Source organism: Salmo salar, chromosome ssa15 (assembly GCF_905237065.1).
Source record: "Salmo salar chromosome ssa15, Ssal_v3.1, whole genome shotgun sequence".
In the NCBI taxonomy this organism is placed as follows: Eukaryota; Metazoa; Chordata; class Actinopteri; order Salmoniformes; family Salmonidae; genus Salmo; species Salmo salar.
In genome coordinates, this window is record NC_059456.1 from 88,441,376 (window position 1) to 88,467,591 (window position 26,216).

Sequence of the window (26,216 nt, forward strand, 5' to 3'; positions counted from 1 at the left end):
CCAACAGCTGTGAATCGCCCCGCAGACGATCCCCATTATTATCCCAGCAGCTCTACGACTCTACGACCCCCCCTCGGCATGAAGACTATACTATAGAACTAAAAGTAAGGGTGCTTTGTGGTTCTATATTGAACCTTTTTGATGTCAAATATGAAGCCAGCCATTGAACCCATTTTGATTCTAAAGAGTTAGAGTATTAAAACCATTGCTTCTGGAAGTGTAGTTCCAAATATGAGTGAGCCTTGAGTGGACAGTCCTTAGTGCCACCCAGCTAATGTGGCCCCTCAGTCCCAATCCCCTTTAGCTGTGTGAATCAGCTAAACCAACAGACACAATTCCAGCCAGGCGAGTGGCTTTATTGAACATCTCATTTCAGTGAGGTGGTTGCTTCTGACTTGCAACGTAACCACTTTCCAACTGTGTGGGTCTCTCTTGGTGTGACTCAGAAACAGAAATAGGAAATGTTCTCAGTTAGTTCCCACACCCTGGGAGAAATAACCTCATACTGTGAGAGATGAAGGACAGAATGCATCATCTTCCTGAATCAGATCTTATGTTGCATTATTCAACTAATAGAGAACACATACGCAGCCCAGACTTGTGTGATACTGGCCTACTCATGCATACTGTAGCATATGGCTGCATATGGGCAAGATGGAAACAGTTGTTCGAATTCACAACATACATTGTATTTTCCAGAATGTCTGATGAATTATAATTAATTGTTTGACCACTATATCACCCCAAACCTCTAAATCTACTGATGATCATCAAGTTCCTGTGTAACCTTCCTCAAGAAAATAATGTTGGTAAATAACCACTCTCCTCACTCCATTCCAACCAGGAGGAATACTTAGTAACAACTCGAGGTAGAAAAGGTAATTGAGAGTTGAGATAATAGGATGATAAATACCGATGATGTTACTCTGTATCAATTGACCACCAAGTCAATAATATACTGTATCTGGTATTCTTTGTTAAATCTCTGTTGGTTAGCATCACCCAGGTAGAAAAGGTTACAGAGAGACAACCATGTGATCTTTATTAGGCAGATAGACCTAAATCCCCTCCCCATTCTAAAGGTTTGAACGCAAATGGTGGCTGCGCGCCAAGGAGAGGATACAATTATCAGAATACCCAGATCTTGCCAAGGAGAGGATACAATTATCAGAATACCCAGATCTTGCCAAGGAGAGGATACAATTATCAAAATACCCAGTTCGGGAAGATTTCTCCAGACAGTTCGGGAAGATTTCAGTATCATATAGATGGCTCCGTTCTGAGTGTAGCCCACTCTAGATGGACATTACAAGTTGTTCTTCTGTCAGTCTTTTTCTGAATTAAGAGCTCCACCTCTTCAAAAGTTTGTCACGAGTCGAGGAACTCCCTCCTTTCAATATCCCTTCAATTAGGACAGAGGATCGTGCGTAGCGAGGGAGAGCGAATCAAGGGAAGAAGCTGCCTCAGCATTTAGGAGAGATACAGCGAGTTTGAGTTTCAATGCATGCAGTTTAGAGACATAGAACAACCACTCCACATGCTCCACTGATCTAAAAAGTGTTGATTAAAACAAATACAATTGTAGTGGATTAATTGAGAAATAGAATGGGTTCCAAAAGATACCATTCGAAGACACCGGGAAAACTGAACAACTCATTATTCTGCATTGGGTTTTGTCTAATAATTCTGCTACCGTTGTGTGATACATTCAACTTGGACGTGGAGAACCCTTCTGTCTACAGCGGACCTAATGGGAGCTACTTTGGATATTCCGTGGAATTTTACTTGACCAATTCTTCAAGGTGAGTATTTTTTATATCCTGGGAGTCATTTAGAAAGTTACTGTGAACACGGTGGGACAAATTAGGTAGTTGTCGGTCATTTTCATTATATGGTAAGTGGTAAACATTATCCCAGGAGGTTAGAGGGTTTATTCACGAGTTGCCGTGAATATCAACTGAATCTTTTGGTATAGCCTACATTTAATAAATCTGTTATTACATCAGGTAAATGCACATATGGAATTAGATTTTCTCTTTTGGTTTTGGTTACAAATCCACCCATCCGTGCACGATGCGCTGGAAAAAGGTTACCCTCATATGATGACTTGACCAGTGACCGCCCTATGGTAGGATTGGGAATAAAAACGTAATCTTTCCTATTGGAAAACGTGTGGGAATGTGACCTCTGAGTCACAAACAAGCTGTGACTTTTATCTCAGCATCCTGGCATGCAGTGGCTCCATCACATCAGTCCTGTCATGTCATTTCCATGTGAAAGGACCCACGAGCACCAACGTGAAGTTCATAGAAGCATGTCAAAGTGGGTGTAAAATGAAAAGAGTCTATATTTGAGAGTCTATATTTGAGAAATTAAGGCATATATACATTTTTCAAAAATGTTCCATCCTAAAAATGTGGAATAAGCAAAGGCTTTAATTCCTGGTCAAACATATTGGAAAAGGGGTCTTAGAAAACATCTACCAAAAAAAGTTTTATAAAGTGTTAAAAATTCTACCAAAACACAATGTTGAAGTAAGGATCCCTGCCAACTAATATCAACACCTATATAGTTTCAGAGAAAATGTTTTGTCTTCTAAGTTTAAGAAACATTGCCTTGTGACTTCAAATTCCATTACCAAAAACCCACATATCTTTAAGATATTTTCTAAATTCTCTACCTCAGTAGGGAGCATAATGAAAGTTCACAGAAGTAAGAAGTAAAGGTAGACCTATCACTTAGTATTTACTGATCTTTAAAAAATATATCTATAAATTATTAAGTGATTGAAACTCGAATTTCAGAAAAATCGGTAACAGAATTTCTGCAATTGAGTTGGCTACAATGGGAAAGCGTAGTAGTCACAAACCACAGCTGGGTTCCCAAGTTTGGAAAGCACAGTACTGCACAGTAGAGTAGAGTAAAGAAAAGTAGATTATAGTTCAGTACAGTAGAGTTCAGTACAGTATAGTACTGTACTGATCTCTAATGTCCAAACTTGTGAAATATAGACGTCTATGTGGTCTTGTTTGGCGGCAGAACTCTATTAAAATAATAGCCAGTGTGTAGAATAATACCCAAATATGCAAAGAAGAATTTTGCAAATGTATACCTTTGTATGCCTATTTACCGCAATTCCGTTACCGGGTGTTAATGTGTCATGTCATAGTTAACACCCCATTCTTTCTGCAGACATCATTGAATCTTAATTCGGAGTAGATATTTTAGAGTTTTTAGAAAATTCTGTGTAAATTGTTGAAAGTAGTCCTTCTGCATAGAGTTGTCTGCTTTGTTAAACTTTGAAATAAAAAATATGAGTCTCAGCGTGATTCTGTTACTGTGAATTGCCAGTCTATAGTTCTGCTGAAATCATTCATAAAAGACATTCTCCGGAACTTTGGCGACTGCTAAGTATTTCTAAACCTCCCGCGTTGGGCTGGATGTGTCAATGTGTAGTTCATACATGCACAATCTATGAGCAGAATTACTGTCTTACCTCCATTTGCCATGAAATCCCTAGTTTGAAAGCAACTGTTTTTTCTGGAAGCTGTGCTTGTACCATTTTCCCTACATTTCCCCCCATGTGGGCCAACCCCTAGCAATTCGAGTTATAACCAATGAGCTTCAGACCCCTCGTTTTTTGAGTGACAGCTAGAAAGATGCACACACAGCAGAGCGAGATAGAGAGCAATGATGTGGTACACATATCTGCACATATGTGATGTAGTACGCAGTTTTTGGGGACCATATTTGACTCGTGAGTGCTACTCTCAGAACTACTGGCTAGAAAGTATACAAAAGTACCGGACTCTTTAAGAAGGGTTTAAAACTTAGTCCATGTCACACTTATTACAGGTACTTACAGACTACTGGAGCAGCACAGCCAAAATGTGGTCAGGGTAGATAGTCTGGACTGATAGATAGTCTGAAGACAGACATAGTTTATGATGGAAGGCACCCAGACAGTCACTGCTGTCCATGGGCTGTTTGCTGTGTGTGTCGACCACCACTAATCAGTATGCCGTGTCAGCGACTCAGCCTGGACCTAGCTATCTGCCCTGTAATTGTAATAATTAATCATTAACCAAAATGAAGCTACACTGGGCTGCCGGGGTCAGACGCAGTCAGATGTCCTGGCTGACTGTGTTTGTGTCTGTCTGCCCAGAATGGTCTCACCTGCCAGAGCATCCTAGGGGTTTAGGAGAGGGGCTTTGTGCCGAGTGGGTCGCCAGTGACTCCAGTTTCCCAGTGTTTCTCCTCCCCACTTCCCTAGTCGTCTTGACTATAGTTCAGACACAGACAGGTCTATCAAATCTGTATGATTTAGGATGTGATGCTAGCAGACACTGAGTCAGAGGAGAGTGTGTTAAAGCCCATCTACCTCCCTCCTCCTCACCCCTTCCTCCCCCTCTTCTGGTCTGATGTCATTCTGCAGGGTCTTTAACCCCCATCCCCCTCTGTCTGCCCAGGCCCCGTCCGTCTCATATATGTAGTGTGAAGTCACAGCAACAGCATGAACAGCAGTCATCTCTCCCGTCGATTACTTCATCTTAACTTTTAACAGCTGAGACATCGTGGTAAGGGGAGGAGAGAAGAGACAATGGGTTTAAGATTCTAGAACATGTGTACTGTGTTCTAGAAGATGGATACTGCATTTAGCATCTACCACACACTTGATTTTGTACTTGTGTATATAGCCAAGTTATCGTTATTCATTTTGTATTTATTCCTTGTTATCTTTCAATTTTTCAATTATTTAAAGGACCAGTCAAAAGTTTGTACACACCTACTCATTCCAGGGTTTTCTTAATTTTTAAAAACTATTTTCTACATTTTCTACACATGGAATAACCAAAAAAGTGTTAAACAAATCAAAATATATTTTAGATTTGAGATTCTTCAAAGTAGCCACCCTTTGCCTTGATAACGGTGTTGTGACTTTACTTTCATTAATCTGATGACTGTTATTTATCGAATCAACTAACTATGTTTAATTGTTACCCAATTAAATTAATATTGTAACAATTAACTCATTAGGAATTTGGGGCACCACGAGAGCGGTTGTTTACCTATCACATCCATAAAACAGTCAATGTATTAATCATAACCTCGTATCATATCATCATTCTGAACAGTCGTAACCTCCTGCATCTGCAAAAAACCCAGCCTTACTTATGATTCAGTACTACACAAATTGGTTTAATTATTTATTTACTAGCTAACTAAATGATAACACAGGATAACATACACACTTAATACATTAGAAAAAGGTCCCTAGCGGACTGACACAACATATGGGGGCTTGTTACACAATGACATGTAGACGGAGAGAGAGAGAAAAAGACACTTATCGTTGATACATTTTAGAAACTATTCTCACAGTAATCACATCCTTTGCACATGAACCGCCACCCATTTGGAGTAAGAAATCATGAACGTATTTACGTTTAAATGCCTTTGTTCACCGTGGATCTCTGTCGGAACCCTCACTCCTTAGAAAGGGTGTTGGGCCTTTCAGCGACACGCTTGTGAGGCTCTGATTGTCCAAAAGGGTTCTCCCCTCCCCTGTCTTCTACTGTTGTTCTCTCTGGAAGATGCTCCTTGGAAGATAGGCTAGCCAGCCATTTTGACGGTTCCCATTGGTGATGAAAGGTGTAGAATACGGTGATTTGAGAAGAGTAGTAGAATAGGATGGTTTGAGAGGTAGTAGAATGGTCTCTCCTAAAATCAAATTCCTATCTTAACAAAGATACTTTCATCATTACTCATATTTCATGCACAACGTAAAGGATTGAGACTTCGTACATGTAGAGTATATACTTTTCAAGTTACAGTATTTCCTTTATAACACTTTTTATGACATCGCAAAATAACATCCCATATGACATTATTATTTTTTAGATCACCTCTGACCATTTCCCACATTCTTATGTTAGAAATATTGTTCCAGTATTCGCTTTAGAATATGTTAGAGTTTCATCGGGAAAAGTCTCTGAAGACAAAGGGACATTCCTAATTTATGACAGGGTGTGAGCTGTCAACCCTCCAGCAGCTCCCTCCTCCCCCCTCTGTGGGTGAGAGAGTGTCTGGTTACTGTCATCCATTGCCAAGCTGATCTGACCCATTTGGATGCTCACAGGACAGTCATGACAACTGTTTTGCACACTCTTGGCATTCTCTCATCCAGCTTCAACTGGAATGCTTTTCCAATAGTCTTGAAGGAGTTCCCACATATGCTGAGCACTTGTTGGCTGCTTTTCTTTCACTCTGCGGTCCAACTCATCCCAAACCATCTCAATTGAGTTGAGGTCGGGTGATTGTGGAGGACAGGTCATCTGATAAAGCACTCATCACTCTCCTTCTTGGTCAAATAGCCCTTATACAGCCTGGAGGTGTGTTGGGTCATTGTCCTGTTGAAATACAAATGATCGTCCCACTAAGTGAAAACCAGATGGGATGGCATATCGCTGTAGAATGCTGTGATAGCCATGCTGGTTAAGTGTGCCTTGAATTCTAAATGAATCACAGACAGTCACTAGCAAAGCACCCCCACACCATCACACCTCCTCCTCCATGCTTCACGGTGGGAACCACACATGTGGAGATCATCTGTTCACCTACACTGTGTCTCACAAAGACATGGCGGTTGGAACCAAAAAATCTCAAATTTGGACTCATCAGACCAAAGGACAGATTTCCACCTGTCTAATGTCCATTGCTCGTGTTTCTTGGCCCAAGCAAGTCTCTTCTTCTTATTGGTGTCCTTTAGTAGTGGTTTCGTTGCAGCAATTCGACCATGAAGGCCTGATTCACTTAGTCTTCTCTGAACAGTTGATGTTGAGATGTGTCTGTTACCTGAACTCTGTGAGGTGCAGTTAATTGCCCATTTCTGTGGCTGGTAACTCTAATGAACTTATCCTCTGCAGCAGAGGTAACTCTGGGTCTTCCTTTCCTGTGGCGGTCCTCATGAGAGCCAGTTTCATCATAGTGCTTGATGGTTTTCCGGATTGACTGACATTCATGTCTTAAAGTAATGATGGACTGTCGTTTCTCTTTGCTTATTTGAGCTGTTCTTGCCAAAATATGGACTTGGATTGGCTCAAACGCATTAAGAAGGAAAGAAATTCCACAAATTAACTTGTAACAAGGCACACCTGTTAATTGAAATGCATTCCAGGTGACTACCTCATGAATTTGGTTGAGAGAATGCTAAGCGTGTGCAAAGCTGTCATCAAGGCAAAGGATGGCTACTTTGAAGAATCTCAAATATAAATATATTTTGCTTTGTTTAACACTTTTTTTTGGTTACTACATGATTCCATATGTGTTATTTCAGGGTTCCCGAGTGGCACAGCGGTCTAAGGCAATGCATCTCAGTGCTAGAGGGATCACTACAGACACCCTGGTTCGAATCCAGGAAGTATCACAACCAGCTTTGATTCGGAGTCTCATAGGGCGGCGCACAATTGGCCCAGTGTCGTCCGGGTTTGGCCGCTGTAGGCCATCATTGTAAATTACCATTTGTTCTTAACTGACTTTCCTGGTTAAATTAAAAATAAATTCATCGTTTTGATGTCTTCACTATTATTCTATAATTTAGAAAATAGTACAGTTAAAGAAAAACCCTTGCGTGAGTAGGTGTGTTCAAAGTTTTGACTGGTATTGTATATATTTTTCTCTGCATTGTTGGGAAGGGCCCGTATGTAAGCATTTAACTGTTAGTGTACACCTGTTGTTTATGAAGCATGTGACAAATACAATTTGATTTGAATGTGTTTGCTAATGCTACTACCAAATGTGTAGCCAAACCAAACACAGAATGAGAGCAGAGTCAAATTTAGCAACCAGTGGTCCAAATCAGTCTAATTCTTCCACATCTCACCATCATTGTTTGTGACAGCTTCACACGTCAATAACATAAACCAACAGGAAACGGACACATCAGAAACAGAAAAGTTTCCAGTTATCACTCGTTTTCTTCTCAGTTATCAGACTATCACCCACATTGTGGCGACACGGGGGAGTAGGGGAGTAGCTGGAATACAGGGGTGAGGTCAGTCTGGCCGGGATGGGGAGGGTGTTCTCTCTGTCTGCCTGTGTGTGTGTGTTTTATTTCTGAGCCTCAACAGCAGCATAGGCCCACAGAGACACACAAAAATGAGAAAGAGCAAGATAGAACCTTCTCATACATTCATCTCCCTCACCCTACTACACACTGACAGACTTTCACCCTCACTGATAGCATGGCCCCATGAGTGTGTATGTGTGTCTGATTCCTGTCATGCCCCCTGGCCTGGTCTAATAGAGTGAAGTTAGCTAGTAGACAGAGTGTGTGTGTGTGTGTGTGTGTGTGTGTGTGTGTGTGTGTGTGTGTGTGTGTGTGTGTGTGTGTGTGTGTGTGTGTGTGTGTGTGTGTGTGTGTGTGTGTGTGGACTAGGGAGAAGTAGCGCTGTGTGTGTTAGTAATCTAGAGAGGGAGAGGCAGCACAGTGTGGGGCCTTGTAAGGATAGGTCTGCTCCTCAACCTGATGTGATATGAATCTCAGAGAGGCCTCAGTGCCGGGCCAGATCCACCATGTTGAGAAGAAGACCTGCCTAATACCTCTCCATCCATCCAGCAGCATCACATTCCTCCTCCCCTGTCTCTGATGCCAGACAGAGATCAGGGGATGGACTGCTAAGATGGCTGAGGTCAGACTATAGATGACAGGCCGTCCGCGAGGGTCTTGTCTGTCTGGACTGACCGATGTCTGCTTCATAGATTTATCAAAGACATTTCCATTGTCCTGTCCCAATAACAGCAGGCTTTCCTATCTGTCTGTCAGAGGAAGAGAATAGAGGATATATCAAGAGACCTTTTGAACTCTGATGAAGTTAAATACTCAAGGAGTCTGTCAGATACTCAGTGCATCACAAATCCGGTGGGCTGACCTGAATTACTGAGGATAGTCTCTGTCTGTCTTTCTGTGTGGTGTAGTTCTGTACAGATTACATTACAAGACCGTCATAAGGAGATGTTTGCTCATGGATGCCTCTGCTGCTGCTGCTGCTGATAATGTTCCCCAGCCTATCCCTGCCACATGTGGTCTAGATGGGGTGGTGTTCTGGATTAGATCATGGATGGTTTGACTGTGACGTACCCAGATTGAGGTCACCGTGTTCATGTTGGTCACTTTCCTGGAGTTTACACCCTTAAATAGTGTTTCTGCAAATACAATATTGACACTGGGGGCTCTGTTAGCAACTAAAACATAGCTTTTTCCTCTGTGTCTACACTGTCTCACTCTCCATATATGATCAAACAGGTTTCTGGTATTGTTTTCATTGTTGGTATTGTTTTATTTTGTGAGATTCTTATAAATCATAGTTTGTGTGTGGGGTAGTCGTTGTTTAAATTGGGCATGTGTATTTGGGCTGCCAAGCTATTCTTCACTCAGGTTCTCTGCTCTGCGATTAGCTGCTTTTCATGGCCCTGTGTGTTGGACAATGGGGCTCTTTGTGGGATGTCAGAAAAGGTTTGCTGTTTTCCGTCTGAGAAGCTTTCCATGTGACTCCATTTTCTTTCTTTATTTATTCACTTTTTAAAAGGCCTTTGAGTCTTTCTCTGTTCTTGCTTCAGGCCTGTGAGGTTGGTCTGGTCACTCTGTAACATTAGTGTGTTGTTTGAAAGGTTAATGGGGACATGCTTAGCCTGGTGACCGAGGTCATGAAACAACCCTGTCTCAAACATTGAAGGCCTGTCTAGATTTTACTGCCCTGTTCGGTAATGGGAGGCTTATATAAAGAAGCCTGTGTGTGTGTGTGTGTGTGTGTGTGTGTGTGTGTGTGTGTGTGTGTGTGTGTGTGTGTGTGTGTGTGTGTGTGTGTGTGTGTGTGTGTGTGTGTGTGTGTGTGTGTGTGTGTGTGTGTGTGTGTGTGTGTGTGTGTGTGTGTGTGTGCGTGCGCGTGTGTGTGTGTAGGTCAGTCAGTGGAAAAAGGTACGTGTGTTTGGTCATGATAAGCCTAATTGGCCTGTGGACCTCTGTGTTAGGTCTGCTGTGTTAGGTCTGCTGTGCCTGTGTGGTGGGAATGCCCTCAGGACGTCACATACTCAGCAGCTGACTCCTCGATTGAGTCGCCCTGACGACACACACTTAGGTAGATTAAATCTTTACTGCCAGAAGTCCTGGCTTGTTTAACCCTATTAGGGTCTATTCATTGTGCAGATTTGGTAACGGCACTCTCCTTTTAGGGAAAATGGACCTAGCCAGACCAAACATTGGAATCAAAATAGACTAGCTCTTTCCAGTTCAGATTCACATTTTCAATTAAATGGAATTGACCAAAGTTCTGCTACTCTGGCAGTCAGTTTGCACAAGAGGGTGCTTGGGAGACAACAGAGACAGTTTGTTTCCAGACAGCTGTGGTGAATGGGAGATGATCAGAGGGATGGCAGTGTGACTCTCCTCCCATCAGCCTCACTGTTTTTCCCTTTAGAGGTGGGAAGGACTGGACCCCCCTCGGTGGTCACCGTGGAAAGGTGTGAACGACCTGTAGTTAAAACATCCCTTATGTTTATGAGGTCCATGGGGGTGTGTAAATTAGGGGTTTGGGGATTTTTCAGAGCTGGGGGTGGATTGCAATTTGGCATCAGAAAAATATAGCGTCTCTAACCTCAGCTCCATGTTTATGAAGAAAGAGTCGGGTGTTTTAAATGACCAACTTGCCACTTATGAAACCCTTGTTGCAGTGAAATGACCCGGTTGGTGGATTTGCTGAATGAAACCCTTGTTGCAGTGAAATGACCCGGTTGGTGGGTTTGCTGAATGAAACCCTTGTTGAAGTGAAATGACCCGGTTGGTGGGTTTGCTGAACGAAACCCTTGTTGCAGTGAAATGACACGGTTGGTGGGTTTGCTGAATGAAACCCTTGTTGCAGTGAAATGACCCGGTTGGTGGGTTTGCTGAACGAAACCCTTGTTGCAGTGAAATGACACGGTTGGTGGGTTTGCTGAACGAAACCCTTGTTGCAGTGAAATGACCCGGTTGGTGGGTTTGCTGAATGAAACCCTTGTTGCAGTGAAATGACCCGGTTGGTGGGTTTGCTGAATGAAACCCTTGTTGCAGGGAAATGACACGGTTGGTGGGTTTGCTGAATGAAACCCTTGTTGCAGTGAAATGACCCGGTTGGTGGGTTTGCTGAATGAAACCCTTGTTGCAGTGAAATGACACGGTTGGTGGGTTTGCTGAATGAAACCCTTGTTGCAGTGAAATGACACGGTTGGTGGGTTTGCTAAATGAGCTAAAGTACTTCTGTGCTTCTCATTTCACTACATCACCATAGAAAGAGCTATGGCAAGATAAATTAAAACATTCAGCTAGTATTCCCCCACATATTTGAATTGGGATTATTTGATTTAATATTGAGCCCATAATCACAAATCAAGTAAAGTAAAACAAACCACAGATTTATTTATGTTTCACAGAGGAACTGAGGGTCTCTGAAATTATGTTCATCATTCACTACTCTAGATGATAGCCATGAAATACGTTCATCACATTTATAATATATCTCCCAAATCAAAACGTGCAATGTTAGAGTAGCGGTACTATAGCCCATAGAAATATAATTACTAGAAGTGACATCCCCATTCAAGTCAATGAGGCCATAATGGAATGCAATTCTATTTCAATGCCGTAACCTGCACATGTATTCACTAGTGCTGCTTTATCCATGTCATGTTTAGCATGTGTGGCACAAATACAATGCAAGTCAATGGTACCTATTTTAGCATTTTCACGCTTCATATTCAAATCATGTATAAGTAACATTGAGTTACACAACACAATTTTAGATACTTTAGGATGGTTTGGACATGACGTGTGAAAATAATAATATAGGTACCATTGACTTGCATTGGATTTGTGACACAAATTATAAAAAGTTACCATTTGAAACAGTGGCCAGGTCAACAAAACCAAAGCATGGGTTTCTGTCATACCTGCTCTATAGACTATTTTTTAAAGCAGTCTCCTAATAGCAGGAACAGCCCCATCTAGTGGTCAGAACTAGCCAGGTAGCCTAGTGGTTAGAGCGTTGGGCCAGTAACCGAAAGGTTGCTGCATCGAATCCCTGAGCTGACAAGGTAAAAATCTGACATTCTGCCCCTGAACAAGGCAGTTAAACCACTTTACCCCAGTAAGCTGTCATTGTAAATAAGAATTTGTTATTAACTGACTTGCCGAGTTAAATAAAGGTTAAATACATCCAATAAAAAAATATAATAATATCAGGATGTATTCAATTACTAATTTCTCTTAATTGGGGGGAGGGGGAAACATCTCCAAATTCACTGAGAATACATTACATAGGATAAATGAACAATAATCTGAGGCGCAGCTCCTTACTACTTGTCAAACATAGAGAACTGATACTAAATGTCCTCTCACTGCGTTTATTTTCAGCAAACTTAGCATCTGTAAATGTTTGTATGAACGTAAGATTCAACAACTGAGACAAACTGAACAAGTTCCACAGACATGTGACTAACAAAAATGGAATAATGTGTCCCTGAACAAAGGGGGGTCAAAATGAAAAGTAACAGTCAGTATCTGGTGTGGCCACCAGCTGCATGAAGTACTGCAGTGCATCTCCTCCTCATGGACAGCACCAGATTTGCCAGTTCTTGCTGTGATATGTTACCCCACTCTTCCACCAAGGCACCTGCAAGTTCCCGGACATTTCTTGGTGGGAATGGCCATAGCCCTCACCCTCCGACGTGCTCAATGGGATTGGGATCTGGGCTCTTCGCTGGCCATGGCAGAACACTGACTTCCCTGTCTTGCAGGAAATCACGCACAGAACGAGCAATATGGCTGGTGGCATTGTCATGCTGGAAGGTCATGTCAGGATGAGCCTGCAGGAAGGGTACCACATGAGGGAGGAGGATGTCTTCCCTGTAACGCACAGTGTTGAGATTGCCTGCAATGACAACAAGCTCAGTCCGATGATGCTGTGACACACCGCCCCAGACCATGACGGACCCTCCACCTCCAAATCGATCCCGCTCCAGAGTACAGGCCTCGGTGTAACGCTCATTCCTTCGAAGATAAACGCGAATCCGACCATCACCCCTGGCGAGACAAAACCGTGACTTGTCAGTGAAGAGCACTTTTTGCCAGTCAACGTTGTCTGGTGACTTACAACAGACCTACAAGCCCTCAGTCCAGCCTCTCTCAGCCTATTGCGGACAGTCTGAGCACTGATGGAGGGATTGTGCATTCCTGGTGTAACTCGGGCAGTTGTTGTTGCCATCCTGTACCTGTCCCACAGGTGTGATGTTCGGATGTACCGATCCTGTGCAGGTGTTGTTACATGTGGTCTGCCACTGCGAGGATGATCAGCTGTTCATCCTGTCTCCCTGTAGTGCTGTCTTAGGCGTCTCACAGTACGGACATTGCAATTTATTGCCCTGGCCACATCTGCAGTCCTCATGCCTCCTTGCAGCATGCCTAAGGCACGTTCACGCAGATATGCAGGGAACCTGGGCAACTTTCTTTTGGTGTTTTTCAGAGTCAGTAGAAAGGCCTCTTTAGTGTCCTAAGTTTTCATAACTGTGACCTTAATTGCCTAACATCTGTAAGCTGTTAGTGTCTTTACGTCCTTCCACAGGTGTATGTTCATTCATTGTTTATGGTTCATTAAACAAGCATGGGAGACAGTGTTTAAACCCTTTAGAATGAACATCTGTGAAGTTATTTGGATTTTACGAATTATCTTTGAAAGACAGGGTCCTCAAAAAGGGATGTTTCTTTTTTTGCTGAGTTTATATACTTGTTGTTGGGGTGGGATTGAAGTGGATGTGGGTATCCGTGGATAGCTTTTGACCACATCTTTGGATTCCTCATATTTTACTCATTGTTAGAAAAAAGTTTTGTCCAAATCAGATGTTAGGTACTATAATTATTGAATATTATACTCATTCTATAAATTAAAAGAGCCAATTTGGGTGCAATCAATTAGCTTACAGTTTTTACCGGTTGCTTACACACTGAAAGTGAATGCTTAGACAAAAGCATCAAAACCTTAACTTTTGTAACCATGCCTTAAACAAAGGCACCAAAAGTACAAACACATTTTCTGCTTTGCACATTGTTTGCAATTCTGCAGCACCCTTTGCACTTTGTTTGCACTTTGTTTGCGGTTCTGCAACACACTTGCAAAACACTACACACTGTTTCTTACATTAGACACTTCGTTCAAGAATGAAATATCTTGCAATCATTGGGAAACACTTCTATTCAAAATGAAAAACATACCTGAAATTGGCAACTCCCACACACACACACACACGAAAACACTTCTGCAGTAATTGAACCCCAATTAGTCTGAGCCTTAGCACTACAAATAGACCTCAGGTAAGATCACCTCTTTTGTGAGAACTTTGCAAACATGGAGGCAGTGAGAGCGAGAGCGAGAGGAAGAGGTAGAGGAAGAGAGAGAGGAGTAGGATGAGGACAAGAACGAAGAAGGGGCCCAGGCAATAGACGGAGAAATATTTCCAACGACATTAGGGCCACTTTGGTGGACCATGTCATAAATCATGGCCTCATGATGAGGAAGGCTGGGCAGAGAGTCCAGCCCAACCTAGCATCCATAATATGGACATTTAGATTGGAGAACAGGTATGTTTTTAACTTTCTACACTAGATTGTACCTATGTAATTGTTGCACATCATTCTGCATCACAGTACAATACAATGTAGTCCTACAATATTAGGTCTATGCTCCTCAGTGAACAAAAATAAGGCATAGTGCTGTGTAGTACATGTAATACAGTTTTGATGTTACTGTATGTTAAATATTTTTAAACAAATGACCAATGACGACCTATTCTTGCATTTACTACAGAACTTCCAGACGACCTCCTGAGGGTGGAAGGCAACGTCTGTTCACCATGAACAGGAACTGGCCGTTGTCAATCTAGTGTTGGCAAACAACACCATCCGCCTACATCAACTAGGAGAGCAAATCATCGCAGATCACACAACCTTCCATAATATCAACCATGTCAGTATGTCAACTCTACTGCATCTTGCGTCAACACCAACTTACGATGAAGCAGCTGTACAGGGTTCCATTTGAGAGAAACAGCATTAGTCAAAGACCTCCTTGTCTGTGGGGCACCTGCCTTGCCTGTAGCTTGTAGTTTTTGACTGAATGTGTCTGACCCAACCCACCCCCATCCTTGTGTGAAAATGTAGACATTGTAGTTCTGTGTTTTGATTAAACACCATATTCACGGTACAGTGTATGCATTTTCTGTTACAGAGAGTCCTGGACTTTGAAATATCACCTTGTGTGCCGCCATTAGTCTGCAAGGAGTTCTCCATCACCATGCCTCCCTAGGTCCCTACAATACTGCACACATAATCATATTTCTGGATGCGCTACATGCAGTTGTAGAGGACAGCCCAGGTTTGTTGTCATCTAGGATAATGTTAGTTTCCAATGGGCTGCTCTGGTCAAGGACTGGTTCACCAACCACAATAACTTCACAGTTGTATACTTGCCCCCTTACTCCCCCTTTCTCAAATCGATTGAGGAATTATCTTCGGCTTGGCATTGGAAAGTGTATGACCGCCAACCACATGACCGCCTGCCTCTTCTGCAAGCAATGGAAGAGGCATGCGGAGACATTGAGGTGGGGTCAGTCCAGGGTTGGATACGACACTCAAGGCGATATTTTCCCTGTTGCCTAGCCAGGGATGACATTGTTTGTGATGTGGATGAGGTGATGTGGCCAGACCCTAACAGAAGGCGGGACCCATAAACCATCCACCCCATCCCTTTTAAATGTTTTTACATTTATTTCACCTTTATTTAACCAGGTAGGCCAGTTGAGAACAAGTTCTCATTTACAACTGCGACCTGGCCAAGATAAAGCAAAGCAGTGCAACAAAAACAACACAGTTACACATAAACAAACGTACAGTCAATAACACAATAGAAAAAATTAGAAAAATCAATGTACAGTGTGTGCAAATGTACAGTGTGTGCAATCCCTTACAATACTATTATTTGTTTACCATCGCACTGCAATTTTACTGTAATTATTTTTGTTTACGTGAGTTTACAGTAACATATTGTATTGATTACTGTACTGTAATTCTACTTTTCTTTGTGTTTTTGTTGTTGTAAAAGCCTGCAATGGCAAAAAAATAAGCTGTTTATATTTTTTTCTGAAGCCTTTCTATTTTTGTGTTCATTGGAATGTGAGTAGATGTACTGTACTTGAACAATCTTTCACAGAAGCCTGTATGATAAAATGTACAAAGTACTAAAGACATTAGTGTGTTGCTGCTTTGAAAGAGTAATTCAAATGGTGCATGTGTGTATCATTTTGTTGAAAAATTACAATTTTGAAAAAGGATTGTTAGGTTTTGATTGCAGAGTTTAATTTTGACATAGAAGTGAGATGTTTATCTCTAAGTGTTGTCTTATTTGGCTTGTGTGTAGAGTTTTGACACAATGAGTCAAATTCCGCAACAAGTGTGTAAGCAATCGCAAAAAAAATTATTTTCTCAAGAGATTAAATTATATTTCAACAAAAGCAGAAATGGCAATCTTATTTCTTTCTAGCAACAGAAATGATTCCAGAACAATCAGAAATGGTGGGTGTCAACCCTCTTTCTTGTGCTGTTTGAGGTGGACCGACCCTGATACGAAACAGCAGTATGGCCCAGGTGCTCTCTGCACCTGGGCCAGTTCTGTTGATTTGCAGGCCTCCTGCTCCACTGCACAGGACCAATGTCCTTTGGGAGGACATTTTTTTGCAGTGACATTAAGATCCGGTTCTGGAGATGGGATAATGTTTATCAGATCAACATTGGTGGGTGTGTAGTTTTTGTTCTAACTCCTGCTTTTGAAGTACAGTACTCAAGATGGGAGTTTGACAAACAATGTTTTAACCTGGATGCTGGGTAGTTTTGGTAAATTGTTAGGAAACCCTAATGAGATTAGGGTGCAGGTTCCTACCTCATTTAGTCATTGGATACAGCCTACTGTAGCAGCTTACTGGTTGTATGAGTGAGCGTTCTGCACAGTGCTCTCTCTCATTCAGCTCTAACTGTCCCAGCAGGCCCTGGTACTCTCATCATCCCTCTGCCTGTCCCATAAGAGTAAGGAGATCCTGGACAGCAGCACTACACACATGCTGTGTTTGTGTGAGTGCGTGTGTCTGTGCACGTGTGTCTGTGCACGTGTGCCTGTGTGTAGTGCTGAGTGGATGACCAGACAAAATAGCAGTTGGGAGTCAGACAGTCTGTTTCCTGGTTTGGTGTTGGCTCTGATCGAACCGTAGGCCGTGTGTCATGGCTCCATGTGGTCCAAAATAAGTTGTTACATTACAGTACTATTCAACTGGCATTCCCCTCCACAGTGGAATAGTGAGTCTGAAATAGCTCCAGTAATTCAGTCCAGTAATAATGTGACGATGCCATACTTGGTGTGCTTGTGACGGTCCCATTTGACAGTTTGTTGGCTTTGCTGACTGAAGACCGTCCTCTTGTACAGCCATGCATTTTCTTTAGTGTATTGGCGTCAGTTCGTCGAAGCAGTGCGGCAGTTGGTTTCTCAAAGCGGGAGAGAGAGACCGTTGCTGCTGTAGCTGTTTACTCGTTGGGTTTTGGGCCCAGGATAGATCTCAATATCTGCTAGGAAGAGGGAGGGAGGGAGGTCAAGAGTGCCCCGGGCTCAGTTTGGGTCACTACACTTGAGCTAATTCAGTTTCCCCTTATGTGAGGATTTGATTTAGAAGTGTAAACTCTGTGACGAGTTAGTTGAGTGACTTCATTTTGGTTGGGATTTTGTTCAGGCAGTCCCATCCCTAGCTGAGGTTTGGACTAATGTTTTTAAAGGCTCCTTTACTTGTTCTTTTTAACTCTTTGTGGAGCGGACGTCCTCAACAGTGCATTTTCAGCAAACTCTTCTTTTTGCAGTTTTCTGCACTTAATTCCAGGTGATTCCTGCCTTGTTCATTTAAAGGCTCCAGTTCTGCTGCCCTTTCTCCAGTCTTTCCCTCATATGTAGACCTACCAGTTCCCTGGGAATCTGTCTGTGCCATACCATTCCCATTGCCGCAAGGTTTCACGACTGCAGATGGTGACTGCAGCCGCCTGCAGTCACCATCTGGTAGTCCAACAAAATGTGATTGTGATTTCTTGCTATTTACTCAAAGCTGCATCTGTTTTTTTCCTGGCTGGCTTAAAACAATTATAATAGTGTTCAAGTGACATAAGCTTTGCAGCTGGGAGGAAGACCATTAACTGTGGAATGGGTAAAAAGCTGTATTTGGGTGGGAAGGGGGCGAGAGGAATTTGGCTTCTGACTGCCTCTCTCTCGAATGTCATCATAAACTCTATTGGGTTAATCCTGGGAAGATCAGTGGTAGATCAGTAGTTTCCACCATTATACAATGCCCCTTCATTAAAAAAAACTAACTTAGAAATAGTGGCTGCAACCAGCGGCTTATATATCGCTGATTTCAGAAGCCTCAAATTAGACAACCCTCACCAGCAACAGTCATTATACTGAGGAGTCTGTGATTATACTGAGGAGTCTGTGATTATACTGAGGAGTCTGTGATTGTACTGAGGAGTCTGTGATTGTTCTGAGGAGTCTGTGTTTGTACTGAGGAGTCTGTGTTTGTACTGAGGAGTCTGTGTTTGTACTGAGGAGTCTGTGTTTGTACTGAGGAGTCTGTGTTTGTACTGAGGAGTTTCTGTGTTGTGCGCTCGACACTTGCAGCCTAAATCAAATAGTTTAATTAACTCTGAAACCATCAGACTGGGGTTGGTTGGGATCGTTAGTGGGCTGCTGATTGGGGAGGTGGGTCCCGCTTCGGGAGACACAGGAAAGCCACTAATGTTTTTCTTCCACCCACACTGCCATTCACAGCAGTAGATTGCTCAAAGTCTCCGTACTAAACTTTATGCTGTTATATTTCAACATGAAAATATGATGCCAAAATGAACACAACACATTTTTTGGGAAACTATGTCGAAATGATGTCGTAATGAAAAGAATCCTTCCTATGATTGCACCAGTTCAGGATTGTGGGTTTCTTGGCTTTGGTTTAGCTGACCCTAAACCAAACCTCTACCAGCATGTTTCTGAAGTATTGTGGCTGTCACCTCGACGCAGGCTATGACTACATCAGAGTTGTGGTGAATCTGCTGACCAGTCTAGAACCACAGTGACCTCGTTGCATCAGCCAATGGCTGCATGCCACGTCATCGACTGTGTCATCGACTGACAAATTGCTAAAACATATGATGTGGTTAGCTGATACGTAAAATACCTATCCAGGCGTTGTAAGATCTTACATGCATCCGCAACGCCTGGGCAGAGGATCGCGCCTTGTGACTTCACTGGTGAAAGTGGCCTATGTTGACCTTCTATAGTTAGGACCTCCCTCTTCTGACTGACTCTCTCTGTGCTGGAGATTGTTGATTCAAACTCTGATGTAGATATTGCAGTGTTGACTTTCCCTTGAGTTCCTCATACACTCAATGACATTCTCTGTAGATTTGAAGAGCCTGGTGTTTACATTAAGCAACTGAAATGACTCCCTGTCCTCTATAGTATACCTCTCCTTTGCTCTGTCCTTATCCTCAGAGGGCCAGACGGTGTCCTCTATAGTAAAGTCCATGGAGAATAAGAGCACCTCCTCCCAGCTGCTCACTGCACTGAGGCTAGGAAACACTGTCACCACCGATAAATCTACGATAATCGAGAATTTCAATAAGCATTTTTCTATGGCTGGCCATGCTTTCCACCTGGCTACCCCTACCCCGGTCAACAGCTCTGCACCCCACACAGCAACGTTCCCAAGCCTCCCCAATTTCTTCTTCACCCAAATCCAGATAGCTGATGTTCTGAAAGAGCTGCAAAATCTGGACCCCTACAAATCAGCTGGGCTAAACAATCCGGACCCTCTCTTTCTAAAATTATCTGCCGAAATTGTTGCAACCCATATTACTAGCCTGTTCCACCTCTCGTCTGAGATCCCTGCCGTGGTCATCCCCCTATTCAAAAGGGGAGACACTCTAGACCCAAACTGTTACAGACCTATGTCTATCCCACCCTGCCTTTCTAATGTCTTCGAAAACCAAGTTAACAAACGGATCACCGACCATTTCGAATCCCACCGTACCTTCTCCGCTATGCAATTTGGTTTCCGAGCGGGTCATGGGTGCACCTCAGCCACGCTCAAGGTCCTAAACGATATCATAACCGCCATCGATAAAAGACAATACTGTTAAGCCGTCTTCATCGACCTGGCCAAGGCTTTTGACTCTGTCAATCACCACATTCTTATCGGCAGACTCAACAGCCTTGGTTTCTCAAATGACTGCCTCACCTGGTTCACCAACTACTTCTCAGATAGAGTTCAGTGTGTCAAATCGGAGGGCCTGTTGTCCGGACCTCTGGCAGTCTCTATGGGGGTGTCACAGGGTTCAATTCTCGGGCCGACTCTTTTCTCTGTATACAGCAATGACGTCGCTCTTGCTGCTGGTGATTCTCTGATCCACCTCTACGCAGACGATACCATTCTGTATACTTCTGGCCCTTCTTTGGACACTGTGTTAACAAACCTCCAGACGAGCTTCAATGCCATACAACACTCGTTCCGTGGCCTCCAACTGCTCTTAAATGCAAGTAAAACTAAATTCATGCTCTTCAACCGATCGCTGCTCGCACCCGCCCGTCCGTCTAGCATCACTACTCTGGACGGTTCTGACTTAGAATATGTGGACAACTACAAATACCTAGGTGTCTGGTTAGACTGTAAACTCTCCTACCAGACTCACATTAAGCATCTCCAATCCAAAATTAAATCTAGAATCGGCTTCCTATTTCGCAACAAAGCATCCTTCACTCATGCTGCCAAACATACCCTCGTAAAACTAACAATCCTACCGATCCTTGACTTCGGCAATGTCATTTACGAAATAGCCTCCAACACTCTACTCAACAAATTAGATGCAGTCTATCACAGTGCCATCCGTTTTGTCACCAAAGCCCCATATACTACCCACCACTGCGACCTGTATGCTCTCGTTGGCTGGCCCTCGCTTCATATTCGTTGCCAAACCCACTGGCTCCAGGTCATCTATAAGTCTTTGCTAGGTGAAGCCCTGCCTTATCTCAGCTCACTGGTCACCATAGCAGCACCCGCCCGTAGCACGCGCTCCAGCAGATATATTTCACTGGTCATCCCCAAAGCCAACTCCTCCTTTGGCCGCCTTTCCTTCCAGTTCTCTGCTGCCAATGACTGGTACGAATTGCAAAAATCACTGAAGCTGGAGTCTTATATCTCCCTCACTAACTTTAAGGATCAGCTGTCAAAGCAGCTTACCGATCATTGCACCTGTACACAGGCCATCTGTAAATAGCCCACCCAACTACCTCATCCCCATATTTGTTTCTCCTTTGCACCCCAGTTTATATGCTTGCACATTCATCTTCTGCACATCTATCACTCCAGTGTTTAATTGTAATTATTTTGCCACTATGGCCTATTTATTGCCTTACCTCCCTAATCTTACTACATTTGCACACACTGCATATAGATTTTCTATCTGTTATTGACTGTACGTTTGTTTATCCCATGTGTAACTCTGTGTTGTTTGTGTTGCACTGCTTTGCTTTATCTTGGCCAGGTCGCAGTTGTAAATGAGAACTTGTTCTCAACTGGCCTACCTGGTTAAATAAAGGTGAAATAAAAAATAAATAAAAAAATAGTATACCTCTCCTCTGCTCTGTCCTTATCCTCAGAGGGCCAGACGGTGTCCTCTATAGTATACATCTCCTCTGCTCTGCTCTGTCCTCAGAGGGCCAGACAGTGTCCTCAGTCTCTGTATGCAAAGCCCTTTCTAAATCACAATTCTAACTCTAGCTAGACTGATCCCCTGCCAGATAAAGGCCCATTAAATGCTAATTATTCCTTATTTAGACTACTTTCAGATCACTATCAAGGTGTTATTGTGTGTGTGAGAGAGAGGTGAAAAAACACACTCCTGTTTCCAGTTTGCTGATTAAAGCACTTCCCCCTTGTTTACTTTTCTTCCCTATGAAATGATGCCATCACAGAATACTTTTGGCATGTATTCAGATCAGATTCTCAATAGATGTAGTAAGCCTACTTTCTTTGGCATTTAATGCTTGGGATTTTGTGCTTCCTGGCTTTTGTTAAATTTACTCCTGGACAAGGATTTGTAAAAAAAAACATTTTTGGACTGTACTGATTTAAATGTTTATATCTTCAAATTATACAATATTTAATACAATTTGTTCAAAGGGTATTGCTCAAATGCACATTTTGGAACACAGGAGCACAGCCAAACTTGTATTCTGTAAATCTCTCCAGGAATTGAAGAGAGGGGAAGCCCTGAGATATGAATAGACAAAGCAGAGCTCCACAGCAGTGAGGCCTATTAAAGGGATAATCCACCCCTAGAAATAAAAATCATGAAACTCCTGTCAATTTGGTGACAGTCTATGTTCTGTCAGTGGGTAAAAAAATAAAATCCCTATGATTTAACTTCTAAGTGGTCTGTCTGTGAAAATCAGAAAACATGTAGGAACAGCGTTATAGCTCCATAATTCTCGTCACTGGAGATGGGGGTATAACACACGATCACATTTCATAATGCTTTTAAAACAATGACCTACTCTTCAGATCACCAAATCCGTCAACATCCATCCGCTTATATCATCATATTTCGCTTAGATGTGCTCAATCTAAACAGTGTACCAAATTATTCAACTCTGTTTCTCCTTCAAGTACCATGTCGCAAATCGCCCTGTGTCTGTGGGAAACAGAGATATTACAGAAAGGAGGAGATAGGAATCCCATTGGGCAATGAATGGAGAAATGCCCCACCCAACTGACTACCGACCCATCACATTCACGTTGTAATGCTGCGTCACGTCGTTACTAAGCTAATCGTCACGCAATCCCGTCTCAATGTCAGGGTAGGAGTTGAGAAACCTGCCTATTTTCCTCTAGCTAGTCAGCCAGCACAGAAAGTGAGAGCATTGCATTGTGGATTGTGGGTTTGTAGTAGGCTTGAGCTGCAAAAGATTTCCCAAAACAGTGTTCACATGTTTCTACCAACCTTGTTATAATGACAAAATTAAACATTTGTTCATAAAATTTGTTTTCACATATTAGCAAGAGAGAGAGAGAGAGAGAGAGAGAGAGAGAGAGAGAGAGAGAGCCTGTCAGCTGTCTCATTGTGGGAATCCGTGATGGCAAAGGTTCTCTGGGATCTACATTATTCTACAACCAGAGCTCCATTGTCTACTCTTCTGGGAGATACCCTCCTCAGTCTAAACCCACGGCCAGAGCACTTGGACTCTCTCGCTCTCTCCCCCAAATCCGGACGGCCATGTTTTCTTTTCCCTCTTCCAAAACAAACCAAGGTTTTCTGCCAAAGCTTCGACTTGGGTTTGGCTTGCACTTTATCTCTTCTATAGCCTCAGCTTTATGACTTGGCCCCCTGTTTGGCCTCAGTTTTGAACACCATAAGGTCTGGCTGACGCCAACTTCTTCTCTGTACTCCAATAGTCTCTTCTACTAAACCTTATTTCTATGTAGAAAGCCATGACCCATTTATAAGTCCTAATCAAGATGGGAACGTGTCGTGGCTCAACAAAAGCAGTGCAGTCTGACAAGGATGAAAGTATGGTTTCACCAAGGCTGGTTTCTGAAATCAGGGTGGATCGTCCTGAGTCTGGACTGGAAATTGTTGAGTAGTTGTCCCCTGAGGGAAGATATTTCAATTTAGCGGTAACGTAAACTATCACACATCATTGAGTGACTGACCTGGAGCAGGAAAGGGTGTGCTCTTCCTGTGTTTAGGAAGACCCCTCTAGGCTCTACTCTACACTCACTGCCCTCGTCTCTTCTGTTTTCTGCCCATTTCACTGTCCAGCACCATGCCAGTGATGATGATGGGATAATTGGAGCCGCGATGAGGTAATGGCTACACTGTGCTGGTTCAGCCAGACTGTCTGCTGGAAAAAATGTCTGTCAGTTTAGCCATGGCAATATGTCCTGGTTCAGTGGTTTGTCTTAAAGTTCTCATTACCTGGCTGTTTTGGGTTTCCTCCGTCATTGAATATTCTGTCCCAGTGATTTTTAACCTGGTCAGCTGTTCCTCAGACTCACCTGTAAGACCACTTGTTGCTGGTAGATCTGGTAAAGGGGTTCCCATGTTTACCACAGGGTTACAGCAGCTAGATGTCTGTACCAGTGCTGGCTTTGCGTTTAGTTTACTTCAGGGTTACAGCAGCTAGATGTCTGTACCAGTGCTGGCTTTGCGTTTAGTTTACTTCAGGGTTACAGCAGCTAGATGTCTGTACCAGTCCTGGCTTTGCTTTTAGTTTATTGCAGGGTTAATTGGGTTAGCTAGATGTCTGTCCAAAGGGACAGGGCCATACAGCTGTGGAAACAACTGTGTGACCACACTTAGGCCTTCTGCTTTCTTGTTTTCCCATCGGATTTGCCCCACAGGGATCTCATGTGTGTGTGTGACCGAGAGAGGGAGAGAATGTCTTGTGCAGACATTACAGCAACAATTGCACATGGTTACAATGTTATGTAACATAGTACTGTACTATAACCTGTTAGAATGTTGGAAGTAGGTGTATAGCTTTGTGAGCAGTGAAATGTATATCCAGTGCATTCGGAAAGTATTCAGACCCCTTGACTTTTTCCACATTTCGTTACGTTACAGCCTTATTCTAAATTGATTAGATTGTTTCCCCCCTCATCGATCTACACACAATACCCAAAAAGTACAAAGCAAAAATAGTTTTTTAGAAATGTTTGCAAATGTATATTTTTTTTTACGGAAATATCACATTAACGTAAGTATTCAGACCCTTTACTTAGTACTTTGTTGAAGCACTATTGGCAGCAATTACGGCCTTGAGTCTTCTTGGGTGTGACGCTACAAACTTGGGACCCCTGTATTTGGGGACTTTCGCCCATTCTTCTCTGCAGATCCTCTCAAGCTCTGTCAGGTTGGATGGGGAGCGTTGCTGCACAGCTAATTTCCGGGCTCTGGCTGGGCCACACAAGGACTTTTACAGACTTGTCCTGAAGCCACCCCTGCGTTTTCTTGGCTGTGTACTTGGGGTCGTTGTCCTCTTTTTAGGTAAACCTTCGCCCCAGTCTGAGGACCTGAGTGCACTGGAGCAGTTTTTCATCAAGGATCTCCTCTGTACTTTGCTCCATTCATCTTTCCCTAGATGCTGACTAGTCTCCCATTCCCTGCCGCTGAAAAACATCGCCACAGCATGATGCTGCCATCACCATGCTTTACCGTAGGAATGGTGCCAGGTTCCCTCCAGACGTGACACTTGGCATTCAGGCCAAAGAGTTCAATCTTGGTTCCATCAGACCAGAGAATCTTGTTTCTCATGGTCTGAGAGTCTTTAGGTGCCTTTTGGCAAACTCCAAGCAGGCTGTCATGTGCCTTTTACTGAGTAGTGACTTCCGCCTGGCCACTTTACCATAAAGGCCTGATTGTTGGAGTGCTGCAGAGATGATTGTACTTCTGGAAGTTTCTCCCATCTCCACAGAGAAACTCTGGAGCTCTGTCAGAGTGACCATCGGGTTCTTGGTCCCCCGATTGCTTAGTTTGACCAGGTGGCCAGCTCTAGGAAGAGTCTTGGTGGTTCCAAACTTCTTCCATTTAAGAATGATTGAGGCCACTGTGTTCTTGGGGACCTTCAATGCTGCAGAATGTTTTTGGTACCCTTCTCCATATCTGTTCCTCAACACAATCCTGCCTCGGAGCTCTACGGACAATTACTTCGACCTCATGGCTTGGTTTTTGCTCTGACTTACTCTGTCAACTGTGGGACCTTATATAGACAGGTGTTTGCCTTTCCAAATCATGTCCAATCAATTGAATTTACCACAGGTGGACTCAAGTTGTAGAAACATCTCAAGGATGATCAATGGAAACAGGATGCACCTGAGCTCAATTTCGAGTCTCATAGTAAGGGGCCTGAATACTTACAGTAACAGTCAAAAGTTTGCACACACCTACTCATTCAAGGGCTTTTCTTTATTTTTACTATTTTCTAAATTGTAGGATAATAGTGAAGACATCAATACTATGAAATCATGTATGGAATCATGTAGTAACCAAAAAAGTG

General features: G+C 43.0%; 1 protein-coding gene across 1 annotated transcript in view; it reads left to right on the forward strand.

Annotated features, from left to right (window-relative positions):
• The first annotated feature begins 1,388 nt into the window (after positions 1-1,388).
• LOC106572511 (integrin alpha-5) overlaps positions 1,389-26,216 on the forward strand; it is a 78,818-nt gene continuing 53,990 nt past the window's right edge. Inside the window, exon 1 of the mRNA XM_014146741.2 lies at positions 1,389-1,802. Coding sequence (XP_014002216.1) covers positions 1,606-1,802 — 197 coding nt within the window. The 5' untranslated portion in view covers positions 1,389-1,605. The remainder of the gene's footprint in view (positions 1,803-26,216) is intronic.